A 23,163-nucleotide genomic window follows, 5' to 3' on the forward strand; every position below is an offset into this window, starting at 1 on the left:
CCTATAGAAAATGTGTGGTCAGAACTGAAAAGGCGTGTGCGAGCAAGGAGGCCTACAAACCTGACTCAGTTACACCAGCTCTGTCAGGAGGAATAGGCCAAAATTCACCCAACTTATTGTGGGAAGTTTGTGGAAGGCTACCCAAAACGTTTGACCCAAGTTAAACAATTTAAAGGCAATGCTACCAAATACTGCCTCAATGAGCTACTCAAATGTTACGGAGCTCAGTGTTTAAAGTGTCAAGCAGCTCATGTTGAAGAGGAACTACACAGAGTCAACAAGGGACAAAAGCAAAACACATTTAACCAATTTATTCATGAATATACATACAGTTGAGTACATTTAGTATTTTGTAGCATGGCATTTAGCTTTGACAACAGCTGCTCAAGAGAATCCAGACAGAATCCAGTCGTGCCCCTAGAATAGTCCAGACTTTATTTAAATCTCCCACTGAATGCAGTAGTATTCCCTAGTGCTCCACTAGCGACAGCAGCGAGGGTGCCACCACCCGACATACACCTACAACATGGCTGTTTCCACTAAAGGAAAAGGATGCAGTGGGTTGGCTTAAGAGACTTATTCTTTCCGTTCCCTGACTAAGTATTGCTCTTACATGCTTCAGTGTGACCTGCTGGGTGGGGTTGGCTACAGAGAGCGGCCGACAGACAGGACTTCTACCAGAACTCATCGCCACCTTCCCTTCACAGTGATAAATTAGCCATACGCTCAGGGGCCAGACAGGCAGTCTAGATTCTAGAGTTATCCTAACCTCGAGAGTATGTTACAAAAGTCTCAAAAGCCACGACCACATGCCAATGGAAGCCTGAATTTTGTGGTTTTCTTCCTCAGAACAGAACTCGTTCCGAACCTATTGCTATCAGAGTATACAAGTCAAGTGGGATTCCCAAATTAAGGGTAATGCACTTGGAGATTCACGTATTACAGGGACATCTTTCATGGAGCAGGGAAAAGCCCATAGGGCGCCAATCGTTGGGGCGCAGTATGACAACGGCCGCCACCAAAGTGCTGCTCACTTTCTGATTTGCGCAAGGGGTACTGGACCGACAACTAACCATTTCAGAGGACACAACTGATACATGACTAAGTAGTACAAAGTGCTATAGAAAAAGACAAGTCACAACTGTGCGCTAACAAGAGCCTGAAGCAGATGATTGGGCACGTGGTGCCCCCTGCTGGCAAACCCTTGGAGCTGTCCCTCGTCAAATCATCTGCAATGTTAGGCGTCTGACTGGGCAAGACAAAGTGATGTGTTGGAGAGAGAAAAAAGTTGCTTAATGCAAATTATTATTCAGAAAGAGCATTAAGTATTTAATAGAAAAAAATAACTTGCAGACTTCTCATTAAATTTAGCAGCGCTGACACATGGTTCTGTTTCTTTAACAAATCAGACCATGAGTCGAGGTAATATTGATCCCAAGAGAGCATTCAAACTTCCAATGCCTGTCAGTCTGCAAACTGGAATGTTTTAGATTGACAACTTGATTTCAGCCCACTCAAGCGGCTAATAACAGCTTCCAACTGGCCTAGAACCGCTTGCCCTGCTCCAAATGGCATGCTTGAGTGGCCAAATGTGCAACAGGCAGCGATTCGTCACACGAGTTGCTTTCCTTAGCCGTGACTAAAAGGTTTTGCTCCGACAGTGCTCGAGGCCCCGCTAATACAATGACAAAGACTTCCAACTCACGACTTCAACCTGAACTGACCGGTAACTTTGGTAGCGCGAGGGAAAAGGAACAGGTTGGCTTTCTCATCGCTTGCCTCAATGCAGTCTAACCACAGCTGTTGTCCAAGAGCAATACAACAAAAACTTCACAAGAACCCAAACTAGTTTAGCAGTGAGAGAAACAAGATCATGCTTTTTGACAGAGTTTGTGGCATTCTAACTATTTGTACAGGAGGGGGAGAAAACAGTCTAGTAAAATACTATGTATATCGAGCCACTGCTCACATTATATTAGGAGTTTTCTGTAACAAAAATCTTGAAACCCTTTATTTTTTATTTCTACCAAGAAAAATACAAAACATTATAAGGCGTAAGTAAGTGTTTTATTTGAGAAGCTGTTACAGTGCAGTTGATCCTCAAAGCCGCAGCCGTCATTGCTGCTTGCACTCGGCTGGGGGATTTGCGTCCTTCTGCAGGAGACCAAAAGAGAGGAAGTTAGAGCTAAACAGATTCAAACGCACTAATCCCCCTCTCTCACACAGGTTAAGGCTTCACCATTCAGACATTTTTATATGTCCAATTGAGACGAACATTGACAGGGCATAGGGCAATGTCATCCTGGCACTGAAGCTAGAGATTTCTGAACAGTGACCTGATAACACTCCACACAATACTAGTAGTATGTCCTTAAAGTATGCCACTGGAAATAAACGGCTCTCTGCTTTGGTATCAGACCAGAGTCCGGGGTGTGTACTACCGACTCAAATTGGCATATTATACATTTGAAGTTTAATAACTACTTTGAGAGCCGTCACTACTGCTGCATAGAACCTCCCTACTGTAAACACAATAACCAGTAGTGTTTGTAACAGTGACGTAGTGCATACGGTCATCCTATGGAAGATGTAAGGGGGGGGGGCACCACTGATCTCATAGAGCCTCTCCATTCTTTCACAGGGTAGGAAAACAAAATGAGATCTACTGGCAGCAATGCAGGGAGAGTGCCTGTTACGTTCTCCCCTCGGGTGTAGTTCGTCTGAGGAGGAGACGTAAATGCCCGTGCACACAAGGTAAACTAGATGGCTGGGGAAGAAATGTGGGGTGTAACTAAAATAATCAGACACTACAACCAGAACTACATACACCTACATGGGTCAACAGCTCTCCAGGACAGAGGGGTGAAGCCGAACTTCAACTCAGACTTTCACTTAGTCGTGCATGTCAGTGGGAGACCAAAGTGAAAATTCAACTTAAGTGGAAGTTTGGATTCACCCCACGCAGTCTTTAACACTTCAAGCATGTCCAATGGGAGACGGACAATTAACAAGCACCCTTCCAGATCAAGACTACAGTCTCTGGAGTACAGGAGTGAATAATGAACGGAGCGATGGCTTAAGACACTCAAAAACATTGAAATCCACAAAACATGTGACAAACGTTGATCTATTCTTCTCCAAACCAACTTAAATATTGGTGCTGGAAAATAGTTTTGGTACAAAGACGAATATGGTCAAATTGGAGGAAAGTTTAACTAGCTTCAACATACAGAAGAGAAAACTCAAAAAGGCGGCGCCCACTACGGTTAAAGGAAAAAAAAACAAGCAACTATGTTAGTTGTAAGTGCAGATGGAGGTGGATGCAAGGAGATTGAGGGGGGTCAAAATGAAAAGTTGCGGGAGGGAGGTGGGGTGCGTTAAGCTGACAATTCACAAGCTGTACCTACCAGGAGAGGGTTATTTTCTACAGACATCACTTAAACCTAGTGAGGAAAAATTTAAAGAGTATAGCTGACAAAAGGTGCCAAGTGATTGGAGATGAACATTAATGAATTAAAAGGCAAAAAATAGGTAGAATACAGAATTCAAGAGGCTTTATACAGCAAAGAGAAGGAGTACTGTTTCCATTCTCATCAGTCACCCAAACAAATCAAAGCTTTGTGATGCAGAGCTATGAAACTAAAAGTCAAAACCTAAATAGATTTAGTATCCGATTGCCAATTTACATGCAGTCTCAGTTTAGCAAGAATGTAGAGAGCAAGTAGAAGCATGCTTTCAAGGCATTCCATTGAAAATAAAAAGTGGAAAACATTCCCCCTGACCAGACACTCACAAAAAGGCATGTGGAATTAGTTTCACTTTGATTAGGTCCTTTTGAAGTGATATTTTGAGACAGTTTAGAAATACTATTCTCTTTACTATAACTCTCATTCTAGCAGTTTCCTCGACACAGAATGAGCCTAGTCCTGGACTAACGGCTCGATCACACCAACAGCGTCATCGCTGCATCATGGTACGCAGCATCATCTGGATGTGTGTGCAACAAAAGTTCAACATTCACCTTCTGCTACCAGTTCTGTCAAGCCATCTACGCATACAGTTTGACAAATCCAACTTATGCACCACACAGAACGCACTGCTACAAGGCAAACACAGCTTTCCATTGGAAATGAATGTACTTCTGGTGTACCAAAACGCAAATGTAATAATATGCCATTTAGCAGATGTTTTTATACAAAGCGACACAGTTATGTGTGCATACATTTTTACGTATGGGTGGCCCCGGGGATTGAACCCACTACCCTGGCGTTAGAAGCGCCATGCTCTACCAATTGAGCTACAGAGGACCACAAATGTAGAATGATTAATAGTCCAGGACCAGGCTTAATGTGTGTCTGGAAAACCAGCCCTTACAGTAGAAGCAAGTCGAGTGAAAGTAGGTGACAGGGAAACGTGTTCCGACGGCTGTGTGGTCTGATGTGACGTTGGATGCACTAGTATATAAACAGAAAAATACATCCAAAATGGCGGCTGGTGTTCATGATGCATTTGGGGTACAGTACCGGTATTTATTCTATATGTTGAAATCTGATATTTCTGATCATTGGTCTCATATTAGGTCATGCTAACATCAACAGTAAGCTCTCCCACCCACCTTGGGATCATAGTCAGGATCATTCTCCTCTTCACCCTCCTCCTCACCCTCCTAGAACACAAGAGGAAACTGTTAAACACTGGAAAGAGACGTCATTAACAGGACTGGGTTAGTGAGAGGACATGGCTAAGGTCATTAACAGGACTGGGTTAGTGAGAGGACATGGCTAAGGTCATTAACAGGACTGGGTTAGTGAGAGGACATGGCTAAGGTCATTAACAGGACTGGGTTAGTGAGAGGACATGGCTAAGGTCATTAACAGGACTGGGTTAGTGAGAGGACATGGCTAAGGTCATTAACAGGACTGGGTTAGTGAGAGGACATGGCTAAGGTCATTAACAGGACTGGGTTAGTGAGAGGACATGGCTAAGGTCATTAACAGGACTGGGTTAGTGAGAGGACATGGCTAAGGTCATTAACAGGACTGGGTTAGTGAGAGGACATGGCTAAGGTCATTAACAGGACTGGGTTAGTGAGAGGACATGGCTAAGGTCATTAACAGGACTGGGTTAGTGAGAGGACATGGCTAAGGTCATTAACAGGACTGGGTTAGTGAGAGGACATGGCTAAGGTCATTAACAGGACTGGGTTAGTGAGAGGACATGGCTAAGGTCATTAACAGGACTGGGTTAGTGAGAGGACATGGCTAAGGTCATTAACAGGACTGGGTTAGTGAGAGGACATGGCTAAGGTCATTAACAGGACTGGGTTAGTGAGAGGACATGGCTAAGGTCATTAACAGGACTGGGTTAGTGAGAGGACATGGCTAAGGTCATTAACAGGACTGGGTTAGTGAGGACCAGGTGAAGAGCCCTAGCTAGCTAAGGCCTTACCTCGTCATCAGCCTCCTCTCCCTCCTCATCGTACTGCAACAAGAAGACACCATTGTTAGGGGGATACATGTGAAGGCAACTGGCTCGGTTCAGAGGTCTAGGACAGGGATGAGGCCATTACACACAGGCTGTGGTGTGTACTCACATCGTCATCGTCGTCCTCGATGGCCTCCCCCGTGAAGTACAGCACAGCCCTGGGGACGATACGCTCGCGGATGAAGTGGCCAATCTCAAAGTCTGCGGCGAGGACAGCCTCAGAGTCCTCGTCCTGGAGGGTCAACAGTCACCGGTACGCCAGTCAGAGCTATGAGACTTACCATTCAGCCACACCAACTTCAATAGAAAGACTACACTGCACCAGTGGTTGAATTGGACTGGAACACACCGGTACTGAGTAAAACCCCAAATGTTCTACTGCTTGAGTTCCGGCACCTCTTATAGAATATTGGCAAGAAAATATTACATTAAGAGAAATATTGAGTTGCGGCACCCAAAATAAATACCGGCACTAATTTCAGTCCACTTCAAGCACTACACTAGACAATGGAAACCATTACTTACCAGCTCTCCACTTTCAGGGACATCAGGCGGGGTGAAGAAGTTGAAGAAGGAGTCGTTAGGGACTGTCTTGGTGACCGTCCTGACTGTGCCACGTCCCTTGTGTTTCTGCTTCTTCTTGATAGTCTTCAATGTGATGTTCTTGCCCTTCGTCCAGTCGATCGGACAACTGCGGGGCAAGATCGGTGGACACCAGGGTTACAAGGAGACCAGAACAGGACTAAAACACACCAACCAATGACTAGTGTAGATGATGCTTTGAGCCCTCAAGGTTAAGATTAGGTCCCAATGTTTTTAAATATAATCCACTCCAACATGGTGCATTGTTAAAAAGGACCACTTCTTTTCCGTCAGACCGATGCATTATTCACCCATGTCTCCAAGTGTTAAAATACAAGGTAGTCTGTTGTACTGGCCAAATAAGCAGCCAAACATAGATAGGGGTGCATAAACCTGATTATGTTCATTCATACTTATTTTAAAGGAGATCTTTTTTTTTTATACCCCACCCCCCCCCCCCTCAGGAAACAAACAGCAATGTTAGTCCCTGCAATGACTGTCCTAGAGCTGAAATAACCAAGAGGCACCGACAAGACTCTCAGCTTTGGATCTCTAGTTTGATCTAGCATCCTTCCTTGTCCCAGAGGCTACGATTAGCAACTAGGGGGTTTACTAAGGATGCACCATAGGATTAAGAATACTAATTGAATAGGATCTCTATGGGACAACACAAGGACCAGTTTAATGGAGCATGTCTTACCCCGTGCAGCACATGATATCCGGCCCGTCGAAGGAGAAGGGGTCGCTCTCGTCAGGCTCAGACCTCATCTTGTAGGTTTTTGTCAACAAAGTGTTTGTGAAGAACTCATTAGGCTCAAAGTAGAATTCTAAAGAGAAGCTCTGGAGGGAGAGAGAGCGAGAGTTGAACATTGGGAACATTAGCGGGAATATTCAAGATTACCGGTAATTGGCTTTCAATACATTCATAGAATGTCTAGTAGAGAAATACGGTGCAGACGTACCATGGGCTGGCCTGGGTCTGAGAATTTGACTTTGATATCTTGTAAGTGCTTGAGGATGGGTTCATCATGTTCCTGTAAAACAACACATGAACACCAGCCTGAACATTGGTATGGTATCTAGACAGAAACACCTTACTGTTGGACTGGTCTTTCTTGCACCAACATGCACACTTGTCTTTGCTTACTAGCACTGATTTAGCAGACAGCTGCTTTATTGAGGAAAGTCTTACTTGTAATGCGGTCGTCTTACCTACCTCGAATACACTGACTAAGTCGCTCTGGATAAGAGTGCCATTTAAAAATCAGTGTTTACCAACTCCAGTACTCCACATTTCTGCTGTAGCCCGGGACAAACTCACCTGATTCAACTCATTGAGGGCTTGATGATTAGCTGAATCAGGTGTGCTGCCCAGAACTCCAACAGTGTGCTTTATGTATATGGAATCTATTTTTAGGGGTGAAACTGCTTCGTCAAACCTGTAGGTGGTGATGAAGCCTCATCTTTCAGGAGTAGCAGCAGTAAATGTCTACTGACCTACTTTCCACTACTGCTCTCTTGTTTGTGTTCCTGCTCTGCCGCTCCCCACCTACCTGCAGCATGTCGCTGAGCAGGTCGACGTTCTTGAAAACCGTTAGCCAGAACTCGGGGATGCCTTTGGGGTCCTCCTTCTCCTCATCCTTCTTCTCCTCCTGCACCTTGGCCTTCTCCTTCATCTCCTCCTGGAAGAAACGGGCAGGAGGACAATCAGTAAAAAGGGGATTTTATGTACAATTTCACTGATGCCTATAAAACAGAAATTCACCCCTGGTTAAAACTCAAAATAGGCAATATTCCATCCTATATTGCACATGTAAATCTAGCACATCCACCACACAAAATAGCTATGTAACCAAAACAGTCAGAAACCAAGAAGTCAATCATGGTACATCCTCCTGGCCCTGGCATGGTGTAGGACCAGACAGTAGAGGTCCACAGGTTAGATAAATAAGACATGCAGGCATGTAGTCACCTGTACCTGCTTACTTACTGTCAACTCTTCCTCCTCATCAGCCTTCCACTCACACTCCTCCTCTGTGGGCTCATAGGCTGCTTTAACTATGTCGCTGCGCTGGGAGGGAGAGAGAGGGGGTAAACAGTGAGTCCCTGTAATGCCAACAGCCAGAGGGAGGACAAAGCAAAACATCTAACAAAAAGCCCAGAAAAGTCATCTGTTTAAACCAAGATAAATGGAATACGGGCTGGGGGTGCCAAGCCAGTGCATTATTTACTTAAGACAGCAGTTTGGCCGCTCCGTATGTCTGTGTGTGCGTGCACCCCAGCTTTGCTTCACTCCCCCCCCCCCATTTTCTCAGCTCTATCTGCATCCCTGGAACGGGCTGCAGCTCTTTTGTCAGAGGATTCTGCTAAATCTCGAGTCAGCTTCAAAGAGCGGAATGGGGAGAGAGGGCAAAAGCTAGAGTCTGTCAGTGTTGGATAAGGAGCAGCTGCAGCAGGAACTACACATGGGCAGAGGAGTGACTGATCAACACTTAGACTGAGAATACTGGGGTGTATTCATTAATAACAACAATTTGGTGGGTGCTTATATATGTCCTATTTCACACACACGTGTATTAATATTGGTGTGTAAATTGGATTTTTTTAATTATTTTTTTTATATCCCAACTCTCCCTCAGTCGCCCTCGGAGAGTCGGGTCACGCCAAATAACTATTTGGACTCACACGAAACTAAACAAGGAGGGACCTACCTGGATCTGTCCAAAAAGAATGGCTCATTTTACTACGGTGTGCACTAACGAACACAGCCCATGCACAAAGTGCCCAGTCTAACAAATGCGGCGTGGTTCTAAGGTACAACGAACGGGAGAACGTATTGATGTTGTTACAACAAACACAATAGGGGTGTTCCTACCTTGTCGAAGAGGGGTTGGTAGAGAGCGGCGTACTTTCTCTCCAGTTCGTGGACCTCTTCGTAGAACTTGGCCTCAATGTGGGCGCATTTCACTTGTAGGTTCTTCAGGGCGTTGACCCGTCTCTTCACCACCTTTGGTAAGCTGGAGACGGGGAGAGAAAAGGGGTCAAAATTCCACACGGTGAAAGAGTACATCTTGACTGTCCCCAAAAGATGGTGGTATATACTGACAAGATACTAGAGCCTCCGCTATGACAACGGGAATAAACGTCCAACGAATGACAAACACTAATGTATGCAGACCTATGTATATGGACGCTTTATATGCAGAGGGACACAGTGCCGGGGAGATTGGACTTGACTGCAGGACCTAGTATCTCCCACTAGGCATACATAAGCAACCATAGGACCCGGAAGTGGAGGACTACTGCCACTGACACGGCATAGAGAAAGACAAACTATACACTAAATTAAAAACATTCCCATTTTATGTAATGGCCCGGTCACCTCGGCCCTGGCGTTATGCAACCACAGCCAAGCCCCTCAGGCGTAGCGCCCCACTGAGGGGAAGCTCGGAGATGAACAACTGGCCTCCACTGGCAGAAAAATATTATTAAAAAAGGGGCCAGAACCATATTAAGACCGCTTCGCCAAGACGTCAAATTTATCGGAGTCTTCAACTTAAAACAAGCTCCGATATCTGGAGCCGTATGTACCAAGCATCTCAGAGCAGGAGTGCTGATTCAGGATCACATTTAATAAAATAACATGTACAGGGTTGACCTGATCCCAGATCAGCACCCTTATACAGAGACACTTGAGACCAGGTCATCGTAACTCCACCACAGATGTTTGTGATCTTTGAACCGCCGCCAGCCTAGCCGGGCTCCTAGACAACCACTAGGACGGAGAGGCCGGGCTCCTAGACAACCACTAGGACGGAGAGGCCGGGCTCCTAGACAACCACTAGGACATAGGGTGCGGAAATGATTGAGGACCAAAAGTGTATAAGCAGCACAGCCATGCACTCCAATGGTGAACAGGGCACAATTAATCTGTTGAGGTTGAGCCGAGCAATACCACAGCGGCTGAATGCCGGCACTTCCATTACTCAAGATGGCCGAATTCGACGCCCGCGCTGCAACGCTTAGGTTACGGCGTTGGGCCAAGAAACCCATGTCAAGAACAGTTTAACGGAGATTTCCCTCATTTAAAAATGGCAGAGGCAGAAACGATGGCATGTTTAGACAGATTTTAGGGTGTGTGGGTGAAAACACGCTTTGGTGGTGATTTAATTTCCCTTCCTGATGTTATAAAATACATTTTACCAAGACAAATGATTATTCATGTTCTGAATCATTATATGGGGTCTTCCTCTAACATTATTAACACTATATCCAAAAAGTTGTAACCTAATACATCCGATAAGCTCATCTGTTGACAGTGGTACAGGTTTCTCGTAACAATTTGCAGATTTCACATTTTGTGGTCGTTGTCTTCAAAGTTGTTTTCGCGGGTTGAATAAAGCTAAATTAGCATGACACGAGCTGAATTACATATAAAAAAAGCTTTGAAAGTAGTTTGATTGAGTACACCAAATATTAGGAACACCTGATTTTCTCACCCCCCCACCTGCCCTCAGAACAGTCTCAATCATTCGGGGCATGGAATCTACAAGGTGTCGAAAGCATTCCACAGGGATGCTGGCCCATGTTGACCCTTGCTTCCCACAGTTGTGTCAAGTAGCTTAGTGGGTAAGAGCGTTGTGCCAGTAACCGAAAGGTCGCTGGTTCTAATCCCCGAGCCGACTAGGTGAAAAATCTGTTGATGTGCCCTTAAGCAAGGCACTTAACCCTAATTGCTCCTGTAAGTCGCTCTGGATAAGAGCGTCTGCTAAATGACTAAAATGTAAATGTAAGTTGGTTGGATGTCCTTTAGGTGGTGGACGATTCTTGATACAAACTATTGAGCGTGAAACCCAGCAGCGTTGCAGTTCTTCACAAACCAGTGTGCTGGCACCTACTATCATAACCCATTCAAAAGGCACTTAAATATTTTGTCTTGCCCATACACCCTCTGAATGGCACACATATGTCTCAAAGCTTAGTGTACACTTCATCTACACTGATTGAAGTGGATTTCACAAGTGACATCAATAAGGGATCATAGCTTTCACCTGGTCAGTCTATGGCATGGAAAGAGCAGGTATTCTTAATGTTTTGTACACTCAATGCTTTGTTGACACTTCAGTGATGTATATATGTATATAATTTTTTTGTTTTAAACTATTCTAAAAAGAACACGAATTTCAAATAAATATGATTATACTAAAATACTGCGTCATGTCTCAAAATCTGTATCCATCTTACCTCGGTTTTATGTCCTGCGGATTTGAGAAGATCGATGAGTTCCGTGGCAAAGTCAGCCTATCAAGTCGCCAGTAGCCTTAATTCATGCACAGCTGACAAGGCAATTTTCCACCACCTTTTCTCTCTGGCCTTAAGTCACCCTAATTCTGGCCATCCTAAAAATGCCAATAACTTGACCGGATTATGATAGACGAGGTTTGGACCATTGGTTTTCTTTGAGGATTATCTACACAACATTCTACCCATTGGTCAAAATGTGTGTTTTTGATTGGACACCCTACAGTTGTGTTTCATCTTGGGGTGTCCCCTCATTCGTCAGATGAAGCGAGTGGAATGGTGGAAGGAGGGAGCCATAATGCCATCTGCATTGGGTCAGATCAGGGGTATGTATCAAGCATCTCAGAATAGGAGTGCTAATTTAGGATTAGTTTTGCCTGTTCACAAACAATGAATAAGAATACGTCGACAGATCCTAGATCAGCAGCTCTACTCCGAGACTGATACATACGGCCTCTGTTCACATGTCAGGACGCTGGTGTTTGACTGATGCTGAGACCGCTTTTAAATACATTTCACTGCAACACCAAATCAAGAGGTGCACAACTTGGGCCCAGAATGCCTAGTGCCTAGGCATCATGTCTGTGTGCCATAGCTCTTTAGTGAAGTCATTGGACAAGAAGTCTACTCCAACTCTCAACGGCCAAATAATTTGCATATTAAAGGACAACAGCACACAGAGCAGACCTGAAGGACTACAGTTATGGGGCATTGCTTTAAAGCGGAATGCAGCAGCTTCCTATAACTGTAGCAGTGGCCTTGCTTGAAAACTGTAACTAGGCAACCTCCTTGAGGAAATCCCTGAATGGAAAGCATTGCCTTCACATACTCAATCACACACAGATAACTGATTACCTAAAGGATGGGAGGGTACTAGGTCCTGCAGTCAAGTCCAATGAGAGAACTTTAAAATAATTATTTTGTCAACCTATACTATAAATAGTAGCTGAGCTTTTGGTCAGTCAACCTTTATCAGAGCAACGAGTGTGCAGAAACTTTTTCCCAGTTTTGGGTGTAGGTTAGATTCTGTCTATTATCAGCCTAGACTACCAATACTAATTTTACACAGACATGCTGTCAGAGGGATGTACCGGCGATTGAGGATAGAACCAGAAGACGGGGAACATTCTGGCACCGAAGACATAGCACTGGCCTTGTTATCCCTCCATAACATACACACGCGTACAGGGAGACAGCGCGCATGCCAAGAATGGAGGTTTATAAAAAAATAAACACAAAAATAAAAGGGCCACTACCTCAGTGAGAACAACTTCTGTTGGTATCTTAAAATCTAAAGCAGTGCTGCATAACTAGGCTAGTCGCCCAGGGCTGCAAAGTGGGACAGGGTCAGGCTATGGCGACAGTCGCAGGAGCATCGTAGATGCATTCAGCCATTGTCTGTTGTCCATCATCCATCATCGGATGACTTCCATTGAAAAACGATTGGCTCGATCTAGAATTTGACACAGAATCTGTATCGCCGTAGCCTCGGAATCACTCCTGATTGGGGGTCTCACCTCTCCATGTATCCTGACGGCGAGCCAACCAGGCCGTCCAGCCTCTCCTGCAACGCGGCTAGAATCTGTGGGTTCTGCATCATCTGCACGGTGAGCTGACGAGCTGAGGGGAGACGGACAAGGTCAGACACTACCGTCAGACAGACAGCCATTCATAGCATCAGTCACAATACAGACAGGATACAAGGAAAGAAAAAAAGAGTGAAGGCAGGGGGTTTTCTGCATAGGAAATTATTGGGTGGGCCAACCCAAATATTTTCAGCCCACTTAAAGGCCAGACAAAGTAAAAATAATGGATCTAGAAAAAAACTCCTGGTGAAGGGCTGTGTTGTTGGTCACAGGTTGCTCACTTCGCTTGTCTAGTTCCTTTCATCTTCACTGATGTGACAGTATTGAACAGGTCAAAGCATGCTTCTGCCATACTGATCTGACAGTATTGAACAGGTCAAAGCATGCTTCTGCCATACTGATCTGACAGTATTGAACAGGTCAAAGCATGCTTCTGCCATATTGATCTGACAGTATTGAACAGGTGAAAGCATGCTTCTGCCATAACGCTGCCACCTGTCAAACCTCTTCAGATCAATGCAGATGAATGAGAGGACACAAGGAAAGGAAGTCACTTCACACTATTGACGCAGAGCCCTGTGGTTCAATACATCTGACTAGGAGGCAATATTCCCAGACAGTGAACAGGGAGACAGCAAAGGGTATACCGCTCCCCTGCCTCACTGAAGTTTCTACCAACACTGGATTTAAACCCTGTTCATACTGAACCAGGTTCCAAAATAATTCGATTTCTATCAGAGTAAGCTGGTGATAAAAATGTACTTAGTGATCAAGTCAGTTGGTAAATTGTCCGAGCCTGCTTGAAGACTCAGTTTGGACTAGAGCCCATAGATGGACCATTATAGGTGAAGTTTTCCCTTCCACCAAACAGGAGAAAATCTATTCATAATAGCTGTTACAGAGAGACATTTCCAAGGGGGAGAACAAACGCTTTGCCCATGGGGCGAGGCAGAGGGCTGCTGCATAATTTACACAGTGAGCTAGCCAGCAGGTATACTCTGCCTGCCTTGATTTTCCTATGCCACGCTTAAAACTCCTTAAACCTTGGATTTGTGGACACTGCCGTGCTTGCGGTGTGTCCCAAAATGGCACCTTTTCCCTATATAGTGCATTAGGGCGGCAGGTAGCTTAGTGGGTAAGAGCGTTGGGCCAGTAACCGAAAGGTCGCTGGTTCTAATCCCCGAGCCGACTAGGTGAAAAATCTGTCGATGTGCCCTTGAGCAAGGCACTTAACCCTAATTGCTCCTGTAAGTCGCTCTGGATAAGAGCGTCTGCTAAATGACCAATTATTATTATTTTTATTATTACTTTTGAGCAGGGTTTATAAGTCTATGGTCAAAAGTAGCGCACTATATAGGGAATAGGGTGCCGTTTGGGACAAACCTGCAGACTCCTCGTGCTGCGGCGGAGCAGGGACAGGGAGGAGGGGAACGCAAAATGTTCTGAATCGGTTCTAGACAAGGGACATTTCTACTGATGACGAGTGTCATTTCAGAAATCAGGCGAAAATTAGGATGTTTGTTAGGCTCTGGCCGTATGACAGTCTCTGCTGTCAAGTGTGTAATCATTGTGACAGATCGCCGTGGTGGGAGACGATAAGCGTTGCTAGGCTATAAATACCTGGGGGAGAGACATCTAATTCAGTCTACAAATGCACCAATTTGTAAGTCGCTCTGGATAAGAGCGTCTGCTAAATGACGTAAATGTCTGCCAGTTATTCATGATGATAAACCTCATTAACAATTCATGATTCCTAATCATTCAAGGACAGGTAAAAACATCTTCCATTTCAGATTTCAAAACTTAGTCAATGTGGACACAGAGGATTTTAATTCAACTGTCAATCTAACATTAATGACTGACCAGCAAGCAGAGGCTCATGTCACGAGCCCTTGCTCACCAGCCAGACACTGCTGGTAAAACGGATTCAGATTTCACTGCTGGTTGTTCAGTTGAAGTCAAATCTACGGTGGGCACAGACATCTAACGTTTAACAACAATCCCAAGCACTTCCTCGTCAGGCGGTGCTGAGCCTTACCTTTACTGTTGACGTCCTCTCCAGTCTCCTCCTCTTCCACCTCCTCCACGTCCTCCATATCTGCCGGGTCCAGCTCAGCCTGGTCCTTACTGCACACAGAGAGACGAGGGAATCAGCCAAAACACAGAGAGGAGTATCAGCCAGAACAGACACCTGGAGCTTCACAAAAGCTTAGAAGTGCACTGTTTAGATGGTATGTGATTATATCTACTGTGTAGAATAGGGAATCGTCTCAACTCTAATAATTACTTTGATACAAAAGTAGGGGTGTGCCAGACAATACTAATACATGGAGGCCTCCACACAGTACATCTGAAAGACTAGGAGGCATGTTCCCAGAGAGTGAACAGGGACACAGCACAAAGGGTATACTGCTCCCCTGCCTCACTGAAGTTTCATCTAACACTGGATTTAATCCCTGTTCATACTGAACCAGGTTCCGAACCAGTGCAAAAAAAAAAAATTACATTTCTATCTGAATAAGCCCCTGATCAACATAATGACACCCATGTGGCATCAGGCTAACATGCTAGCATCCGCCCCGCAGTTAGTCTGGGGGCAAAATTGGGTAATGTTGCCCCTAGACACTGATCTTGGGTCAGTTTTGAATATTTCCCCCACTAGCGGTTAAGGTTAGGATTGGGTGAGGGGAAGCTGATGCTAGATCTGTATATAGGGGAAACTTCACCCAGAGACGCCTGCAGTCAGTCGGGACCTATATAATAAGGTAGATGAATGGATAAACAGTTGACTGTCCGTGTGATTGGCTGCCTCTTCCCTGTGGTGTGTGACAGCGACACGACTGAAGGACCAGCGTCAAGGCCCATTACTCAAACTCAGGGAGGTGTCTGCGAATGGCCGGAGGGAGCCAACGTAACCCAAGCCCAGGCGTGGCATCCCAAGCAGCCCCGGCTGAGTAAACAGCCACCTCGAGCCACGGCCCAGCGAGGAAACGTCTCCGCAGTGAGATCGACAGCTGGCCATCCTCCTCAGCTACAGACACCAGGAGGGAAAGATGACTGACTCAGCTCTGCGGCCGTACGGACCAAGCTTCGCAGAGTTAGAGTGCTGATCTAGGATCAGGTCCCCCGGCCATTGTTATTATATTCGTTGTGCTCTAAAATGCAAAACACTACTCTGAGACGCTTGATACACCCATCGGTGTCTAATATTTGACAGATACTAGAAGCCAAATTGATAACGGATGATGGCATTGCTAAACACAAGAGTATGTGCATCGGACTAATGTCATGATTTCACCCAACACTCGTGTGCCATTCGCCAAATTGTGTTTTGGTACAATGATGCCATGGGTGAACAAATCTGACTGTGCTAGGCTGCATGACTGGTTTCCTTGCGAACCAAGAGATCCACAACGATCCTGAACCTGACAGGTTAGCTTGCTGATGGAGGACTCGTTCTGGAATACCCTGGAGGTTTGACCAACAAACATTGGCCTGAATGAAGAAAAAAATAATACTTAAACACATGCATCTCGCTATATGCAACAAGGTATTAAAACAGCACATTATAATAATGGCTTCCTGGCCAGGCTACACAGAATAGAGGGTACAGCCAAAATGACAGAGCGCATGGGACCTCAACACACCTCCAGGTAAACCAATGACAAAGGGGAGGGTAATTAGGGCCCTATAAAATCCAAGATGCAGAGAATGCGGACGGAAACACTGAATCCAGACATTAAAAAGGGATTCAACAATATTCAAACATGTATTTAACTTAGTAGGGAATCAACTAAATGTTCTGAAAATTAATTAGCCAAAGTTTATCATAAGACGTGAACAGAATGCATCTGAACTTTAAGAGGCAACGAGAATTTCCCGTCAGCATGTGCAGTGCGCGCCTACCACTTTCTAGCAGTTAGCAACGATGACAATGAAAAGTATTCTGGTAGACGGAAAGGCTTCCCCAAAAACTCTCAATTAAATGCTAACTACAAAGTAGCCTATGCTTACCTGGCAGAATAATAGCATGATTATTTGCATAAATCCACTGGGTACTTGTTTTGCAAACTACCATCACATGCGCTACAAAAACACAGCTAAACAGCCTTATGCTAAGTGCACACCGGAAATAAAGGGTAACTACACCCAGAAATGTAACTTTCGCAATTTTTACCCCAGACCTCAAAAATGGTCTCCTGATGTGGTTTAAGCATTGTTGTGGACTTAGAACTTCACATTTTTGTTTTTCTATTTAAAAGGTGTCATTGAGAGCGAAAACCTGACTCAATAAAACAAAAATAGCAGAATTTATAGGGCTCTAGGTAACGATGCAGAGGTAGGATTGTTTTTGCAACGGACACTTAAGCAATTTCCTTGTTGCACAGAATGCAAGCTGCACAGCCAATCAAATGGAGAGGATGCACTTACTTGTCCATGTCTGCCATCTTAGCCAAGTCGAGTGATGCTGCTGCAGAGAAGGAAAGAGGGAGAGTGTTAGATAGACAATGGGGGGGGGGGGTAATGTATGATACATGCTAGTTTTGACAATTGTTAATTCACAGCAGGCAATTGATATGTTCACTTAAACAAAGGGCTTATGGGGCTAGAATATTTTATTGAAATAGGCCCAAATGACTTATATGCAAGACTACCATTACATCGCCTTGTTTGATGGTAGCTTTACAACAGGCTACATAATATCATATCCTTAAGTTCAATAGAGTTGAGGACATCTCCATCCCAGTGTGTAGCAAACTGTTGTTGGGAGCTTTGTGGACTAAAGCACCCACAGGAGGGCTGAACATCTTATTCCAAGTACTCCGCTTGCTTACAGCAAAATGGCCACCAACTGTAATCCCACCCCAGCTTCTCCTCCTCCCACTCCCAGAGGAAAACAAAAAAGGACTGCTTTTGGCTCCCTGTCATGTTGGTTAGTGAAATGTGCATGAAAGAACTCCCAAGCGCACAGCTCACTGACAGCCCTGTTAGCTGTACTGAGGCATTAAGTAATATAAGCCTTAGTTAAATCATCCTACATATCTCAACCCCTTGCCCAGCTCATTTGGTATGGGCAGAGAATATGTGCTCTACAATGTGCCCTGGGCTGGGGCTTTGGTTGCTGGCGACACTGGGGCTGCCATCTGATAACAGCACTGCACCCAAGCAAGGCACTGTTCAGAGCTGTTCCTCCCCCATAAACCAGTACCCCTCAACACAATGGAAAAAGTACACAGCTGGACCCCCTCAGACTTGCACTTTAACCATACATGCTGTAAGAGAGGCCTTCACATGAAGGTTGACAATGAACAAAGTCATTAGTCACATCAGGCATCGAATGAGGCTCCAGAACCATCCCCTGGGGGGAGAACGTTTACCACAGGGTTGGCACACATGGAGAAACACAGGAGAGCCAGATCAGCTTTAGCTCACATCAGTGAGCAACTCTACCACAACAGTGACCAAAACTCAGATCCAAAGACATATGGCATTAGGTTATGGATTTGCTGAAGGGTTCCCTTTACTGCTGTGGTATTAGGTTGACACGGGTCTTCAAATGGGCCTAAAAGTGGTGAGTTAAATACAAAGCGGCCGATATCCAAAATGTGGTGGACTGGACTAATTACAAAACAATACCATCTTAATAGCTGCCAGGTTGACATCAATTCTGGCTCCCTGGAATGAGTGAAAAATTCAAACCACAATATTCTATTGGGCAAGCTCTGACATCTCCAGTGTAGAGATCTCAGTGCAGCTCAATCAAATACAATGTGAAGGCATGGCTCTAAATTGAAAGACGCTTGGCAGAACTAAAAAATGACCCCTTCAATGTTTACAACACAACCGTCACTGTACTTAAAGAGTGAAGGGGTAATCACATTTTATAGCGCCATATTCATCTCAAACCATGGGTACTGTATGGTAAAGCAGTATAAAAGGTTTAGTGGCCTGGTTCAATATATTATTATAATAATAAAATTGCATCACTGAAGAAGCTACACCATACATAATGGTCAGGGAAACTGTGCCATAATTAACCAGTCAGCAACATTTTGTTCAACACTGCTGATGTGGGCCGGCCTGCAATATGTGAAATGCACAACTAACTGCTGACCACCTCCACCTCACTTTCTCAGTCTCCATCTTTCAGCAGCTCCTCTTCTCTCCCTCACCACACCTTCCTGCTGGCTTGTGCCAATTGGTTTAGCATCGCACAGGCTGCCCATCGCTCACCTACGCAGTTTAAATAGGACAACTAAAAAGCGGTCCAAAAATCAACTGTTAAGCAGCTGAAAGGGAGATTACCAGACAGAGGGGCCACAAAGAGGATCATTCCAGGCCAAATCGTTGGTCATTGAAATTCTAAAAACCCACACAGCACTACAGTAATCATATTTTTGAAAGCGTGGACCAATACCATTTGGATCAACCTGTAAAACACCGAGGCCAACTTTACGATGTCTGGCCCTGGAACATATCAAAAAGACAACATTCCCCACCAATGCGTTCTCCTCCACCATAGCAAATTATTAATGCCAGAGCTCTTAACCATATGAAGCTCGGGAAAAGCAACAGCACCACTCAAATACAGAGACGCTGTGACTGCATTTTAGGCTTTGACATCGATTGATAGTGGATTTCCTCTGATAAAATGAATTTAGGACGATCCAAACTGCCATTTAGGCCTGCCTAACTGCATCTGAAACAGTCAACTAGGCATGGCACTAATGCTTTAGGTATGTTGATATGTCTCTGTGTAAAGAACGCGCCACTGTCAAAGGGTACTACAATCATAATTCAGGAGTCAGTGTTGGGGGAATAGTGAACTACGTGTATACTGAACAAAAACTATAAAATGCAACACTTAACGATTTTCCTAAGTTACAGTTCATAAGGAAATCAGTCAATTGAAATGAATTCATTAGGCCCTAATCTATGGATTTCACATAACTGGGCAGGGGTGCAGCCATAGCATAGGCCCACCCACTAGGGAGCCAGGCCCAGCTAATCAGAATGAGTTACTCCCCTACAAAAGGGATTTATTACAGACAGAATTACTCTGATTCATCAGCTGTCAGGGTGGCTGGTCTCAGACAATCCCGAAGGTGAAGAAGCCAGATGTGGAGGTCCAAGGCTGGCGTGGTTACACGTAGTCTGCGGTTGAGGCTGGGTGGATGTACGGCTTATGGTAGAGAAATTAACATTCAATTCTCTGGCAACAGCTCTGGTGGACATTCCTGCAGTCAGCATGCCAATTGTACGCTCCCTCAACTTGAGACATCTGCGGCATTGTGTTGTGACAAAATGGCACATTTTAGAGTGGAATTTTGTCCCCAGCACAAGGTGCACCTGTGTAACAAGCATGCTGTTTAATCAGCCTCTTGATTAAACAGCATGATATGCCACACCTGTCAGGTGGATGGATTATCTAGGCAAAGGAGAAATACTAACAGGGATGTAAACAAGTTCGTGCACATTTGAGAGAAATAAGCTTTTTGTGTATGGAACATTTCAGGGATATTTTATATCAGCTCATGAAACATGGGACCAACAATTTATATGTTGCGTTTATTTTTGTTCAGTCTAGTTTAACTAGTAACTTAATATTTTGCAGTACACCTCCAGTGTGAAGTAATTGATAGCTTGGTAAACTATTTTAAGAGTAGCTTCCAACACTGTCTGGAGTTATGTTATAGCAACAGTTCCAGGAATACCTTGCAACTCACATCAATTGATTTCCTATTCTCTTTTCATGCCAGTTTCACAAAGGGGCCATTAGAACTCAAATTGATGGGGGTCATAAAAAGGCCATGTGTTCATGAGTAGCTGATGTCTGCCTCAAACACAAATTTACATTTTAGTTATTTAGCAGACGCTCTTATCCAGAGACTTCCAGGAGCAATTAGGGTTAAGTGCCTTGCTCAAGGGCACATCGACAGATTTTTCACCTAGTCGGCTCGGGGATTAGAACCAGAGACCTTTCGGTTACTGGCACAACGCTCTTAACCATTAAGCTTCCTGCCGCCAAATGACAAGTATTTCACAAATAAAAGACAAAGCATCTGAGACATTCAAAGATTGATACAAGAGTAGCTATCATTCATAGCACGATCATCAAGGGATAAATCAATGCTACATTTTTTTTTAAACAAAAAAGTTAATGTCCCCTTAGCAGGAGCCGTCAGGACCAATATCCATTCAAAACGTTGTTGGTCCACCCTCATTTCTTGACAAAAGTTAGCTAGGTTCATTCACTCGATTCTGGGCCATTCCATACAATAGTATTGAAAAATACACAAACGAATTATAGGCTATAGCTAGCTTAATCTGTAGCTAAAGGTAGAATACCTAACGAAATTAGCTAGGAATAATATTGTTATGTTGCATGGATAAGCAATGGCAGAAACGAAGGCAGATGTGATAACAGCTGAAACCTTTGTCATTTTAGCAGACGCTCTTATCCAGAGCGACTTACAGTTAGTGAGTGCATACATTTTTCATACTGACCCCCCGTGGGAATCGAACCTACAACCCTGGCGTTGCAAGCGCCATGCTCTACCAACTGAGCTACATTGATATTGTTTGAGTGTAGCTAACTCATAATACATTTCACTAACAAAGTGAAGGGTACACAAGTTACATCCCTTCAAAGAGCCTCTCAAACCCAGCGACCACGTGTTGCATGCTCAAGCCAAGGCAAGCTATGAGCAATAGCGCTCACCTGACAAAGAAAGCTGGCCAGCTAACTTAAATAACATACGTATGTGCTTAGCGAACTACCTAGCCTACCACTGAAATGTACAAATACCGTAATGTCTCGCTAGCGCAGTATTAACGGATACATTTGCTGTAACGTTAGCTAGCTAATTGGGTATGTTCCCCCATTTTCCAGCTAGCTAACTACTTAGCCAGCAAGTCAACTACTAGTAACGTTAGCTAGTTACAGTTACCTAGCTAGTTTGGCGTACGTACTTTAATTGGGCAAGTCCTCAACAGTGACAGTCCATCTTTGATTGGCAACGTGACTTGCTGGGCACATATTGGCACCCTCAATATGTAACCAAAATAAGAGAAAACTGTTAGCTAGCTTTGTGGCTATCGAAGTTAGCTAATTAACTGCAAACAGGTCAAAAATATCACGCGAAATGACGGAGACATGCGTTCCATTTTAGAGTGTAGCCTGCTAGTTAGCTGTATAGCTCGCGCCGTGATCAGAAACTTGTACCCGCCACATCTCCATCCACTCACTTAACTAACTAACGTTCTCTTACCTAAGGATAGTGAACAAATAAAGTCAAAAATAAAACACGACATTCGATAAAAACAATAACTGAATGACTCAAATAACGATTATTCTTCCAAATAGCGTTACCGCTTTTTTATTTACAATACAACGTATCGAACAGGGCAGAAGATTAGCCATTTTCATCATCGTGAATGTAGCTAGCTAACACATCATGGTGGAGGCTCTCTTGTCTCTCAATGGCTGCTACTAGCCATCCGACTTAGCTAGTTAGCTGGCAAGCTATCGGTCCATTCTTCCCGACTACATCCACACAAATATTGAGTTCAATACGATAAGAACAGCCCCATATTCGTACCCATCTAAAAGTACAATATATGCGCCACTCTGTTGTATTGCTACGGGGATTTCAAGTCATTATCTTACCTTTCGCTAGCGGCTTGACTAGGTGGATCTGCGCAGTGAGGCCGTCCCAAAGAAAAAGACTCCGCTCTTATGGCGGTAAAAGAGAGAGAGATCCCGCCGCTTGCGCTCATATACATCTAGCGTCATCACGTAAACCAGGGCAACGTTCAGTCTATGGGAGGGGCCGTTCTGGAATATTTGATGAAAGTGTTCTGTCACCATCGTCATCAGATATGTCTAGTTAATACACCGCAAAACACGTCCACTTTCTTCTGCAAAATGCATGTTTGCATCATATCTTATGTCACCATGTCAACCAGACCATAGCAACGTGCAATTTCCATGGGTCCCAGACAGTGTGGTCCAATTAGAAGGGTGATTGTCTTGGGGGATTAAAGTAAACCATGACATCTATTCACCTAGACTTGTCTTGAATGCTGGTACCATGAGTTGATATGAACCAGAATGAGTCTTTGGCCATAGGATTGATCCTCAAAGGGCTTCATTTTGAGGCCCATAGGCTACCTGTTTAACCGATGTGTGCGTTCTCCTGCCCAGAGA

The 23,163-nt window shown here is 44.5% G+C and overlaps 1 protein-coding gene across 3 annotated transcripts; it reads right to left on the bottom strand.

Moving 5' to 3' along the window:
• Window positions 1–296: 296 nt before the first annotated feature.
• LOC311130161 (nucleosome assembly protein 1-like 1-A) lies at window positions 297–22,708 on the bottom strand. Of its 3 annotated transcripts, none has more exons than XM_084162856.1 (14): window positions 22,624–22,708; window positions 17,385–17,424; window positions 14,992–15,080; window positions 12,885–12,987; window positions 8,942–9,083; window positions 8,057–8,137; window positions 7,620–7,748; window positions 7,029–7,100; window positions 6,767–6,906; window positions 6,010–6,175; window positions 5,594–5,716; window positions 5,449–5,481; window positions 4,616–4,666; window positions 297–2,154 (listed from the first exon to the last, which is right to left on the bottom strand). In XM_084162856.1, the coding sequence occupies exons 2-14, from the start codon at window positions 17,399–17,401 to the stop codon at window positions 2,116–2,118; spliced, it is 1,185 nt and encodes a 394-aa protein (XP_084018982.1). In that variant the 5' UTR covers window positions 17,402–17,424; window positions 22,624–22,708; the 3' UTR covers window positions 297–2,115. The 3 variants fall into 3 exon arrangements, with proteins under 3 accessions (XP_084018982.1, XP_084018980.1, XP_084018981.1); XM_084162854.1 differs by having other exon boundaries at window positions 8,045–8,137; XM_084162855.1 differs by having other exon boundaries at window positions 8,045–8,137; window positions 17,385–17,421; window positions 22,624–22,688.
• Window positions 22,709–23,163: the final 455 nt, after the last annotated feature.

The sequence above is a fragment of the Coregonus lavaretus genome, assembly GCF_964263955.1.
Source record: "Coregonus lavaretus genome assembly, chromosome: 5".
Taxonomy (NCBI): Eukaryota; Metazoa; Chordata; class Actinopteri; order Salmoniformes; family Salmonidae; genus Coregonus; species Coregonus lavaretus.

Bases quoted from the DNA above. Each gene is read 5' to 3' on its own strand.
- LOC311130161 (XM_084162854.1), bottom strand. The intron at 6,176-6,766 runs GTAAGACATGCT...CTTGCCCCGCAG, and splicing joins GATATCATGTGCTGCACGGG to TTGTCCGATCGACTGGACGA. The intron at 4,667-5,448 runs GTAAGGCCTTAG...CTTGTGTTCTAG, and splicing joins GAGAGGAGGCTGATGACGAG to GAGGGTGAGGAGGAGGGTGA.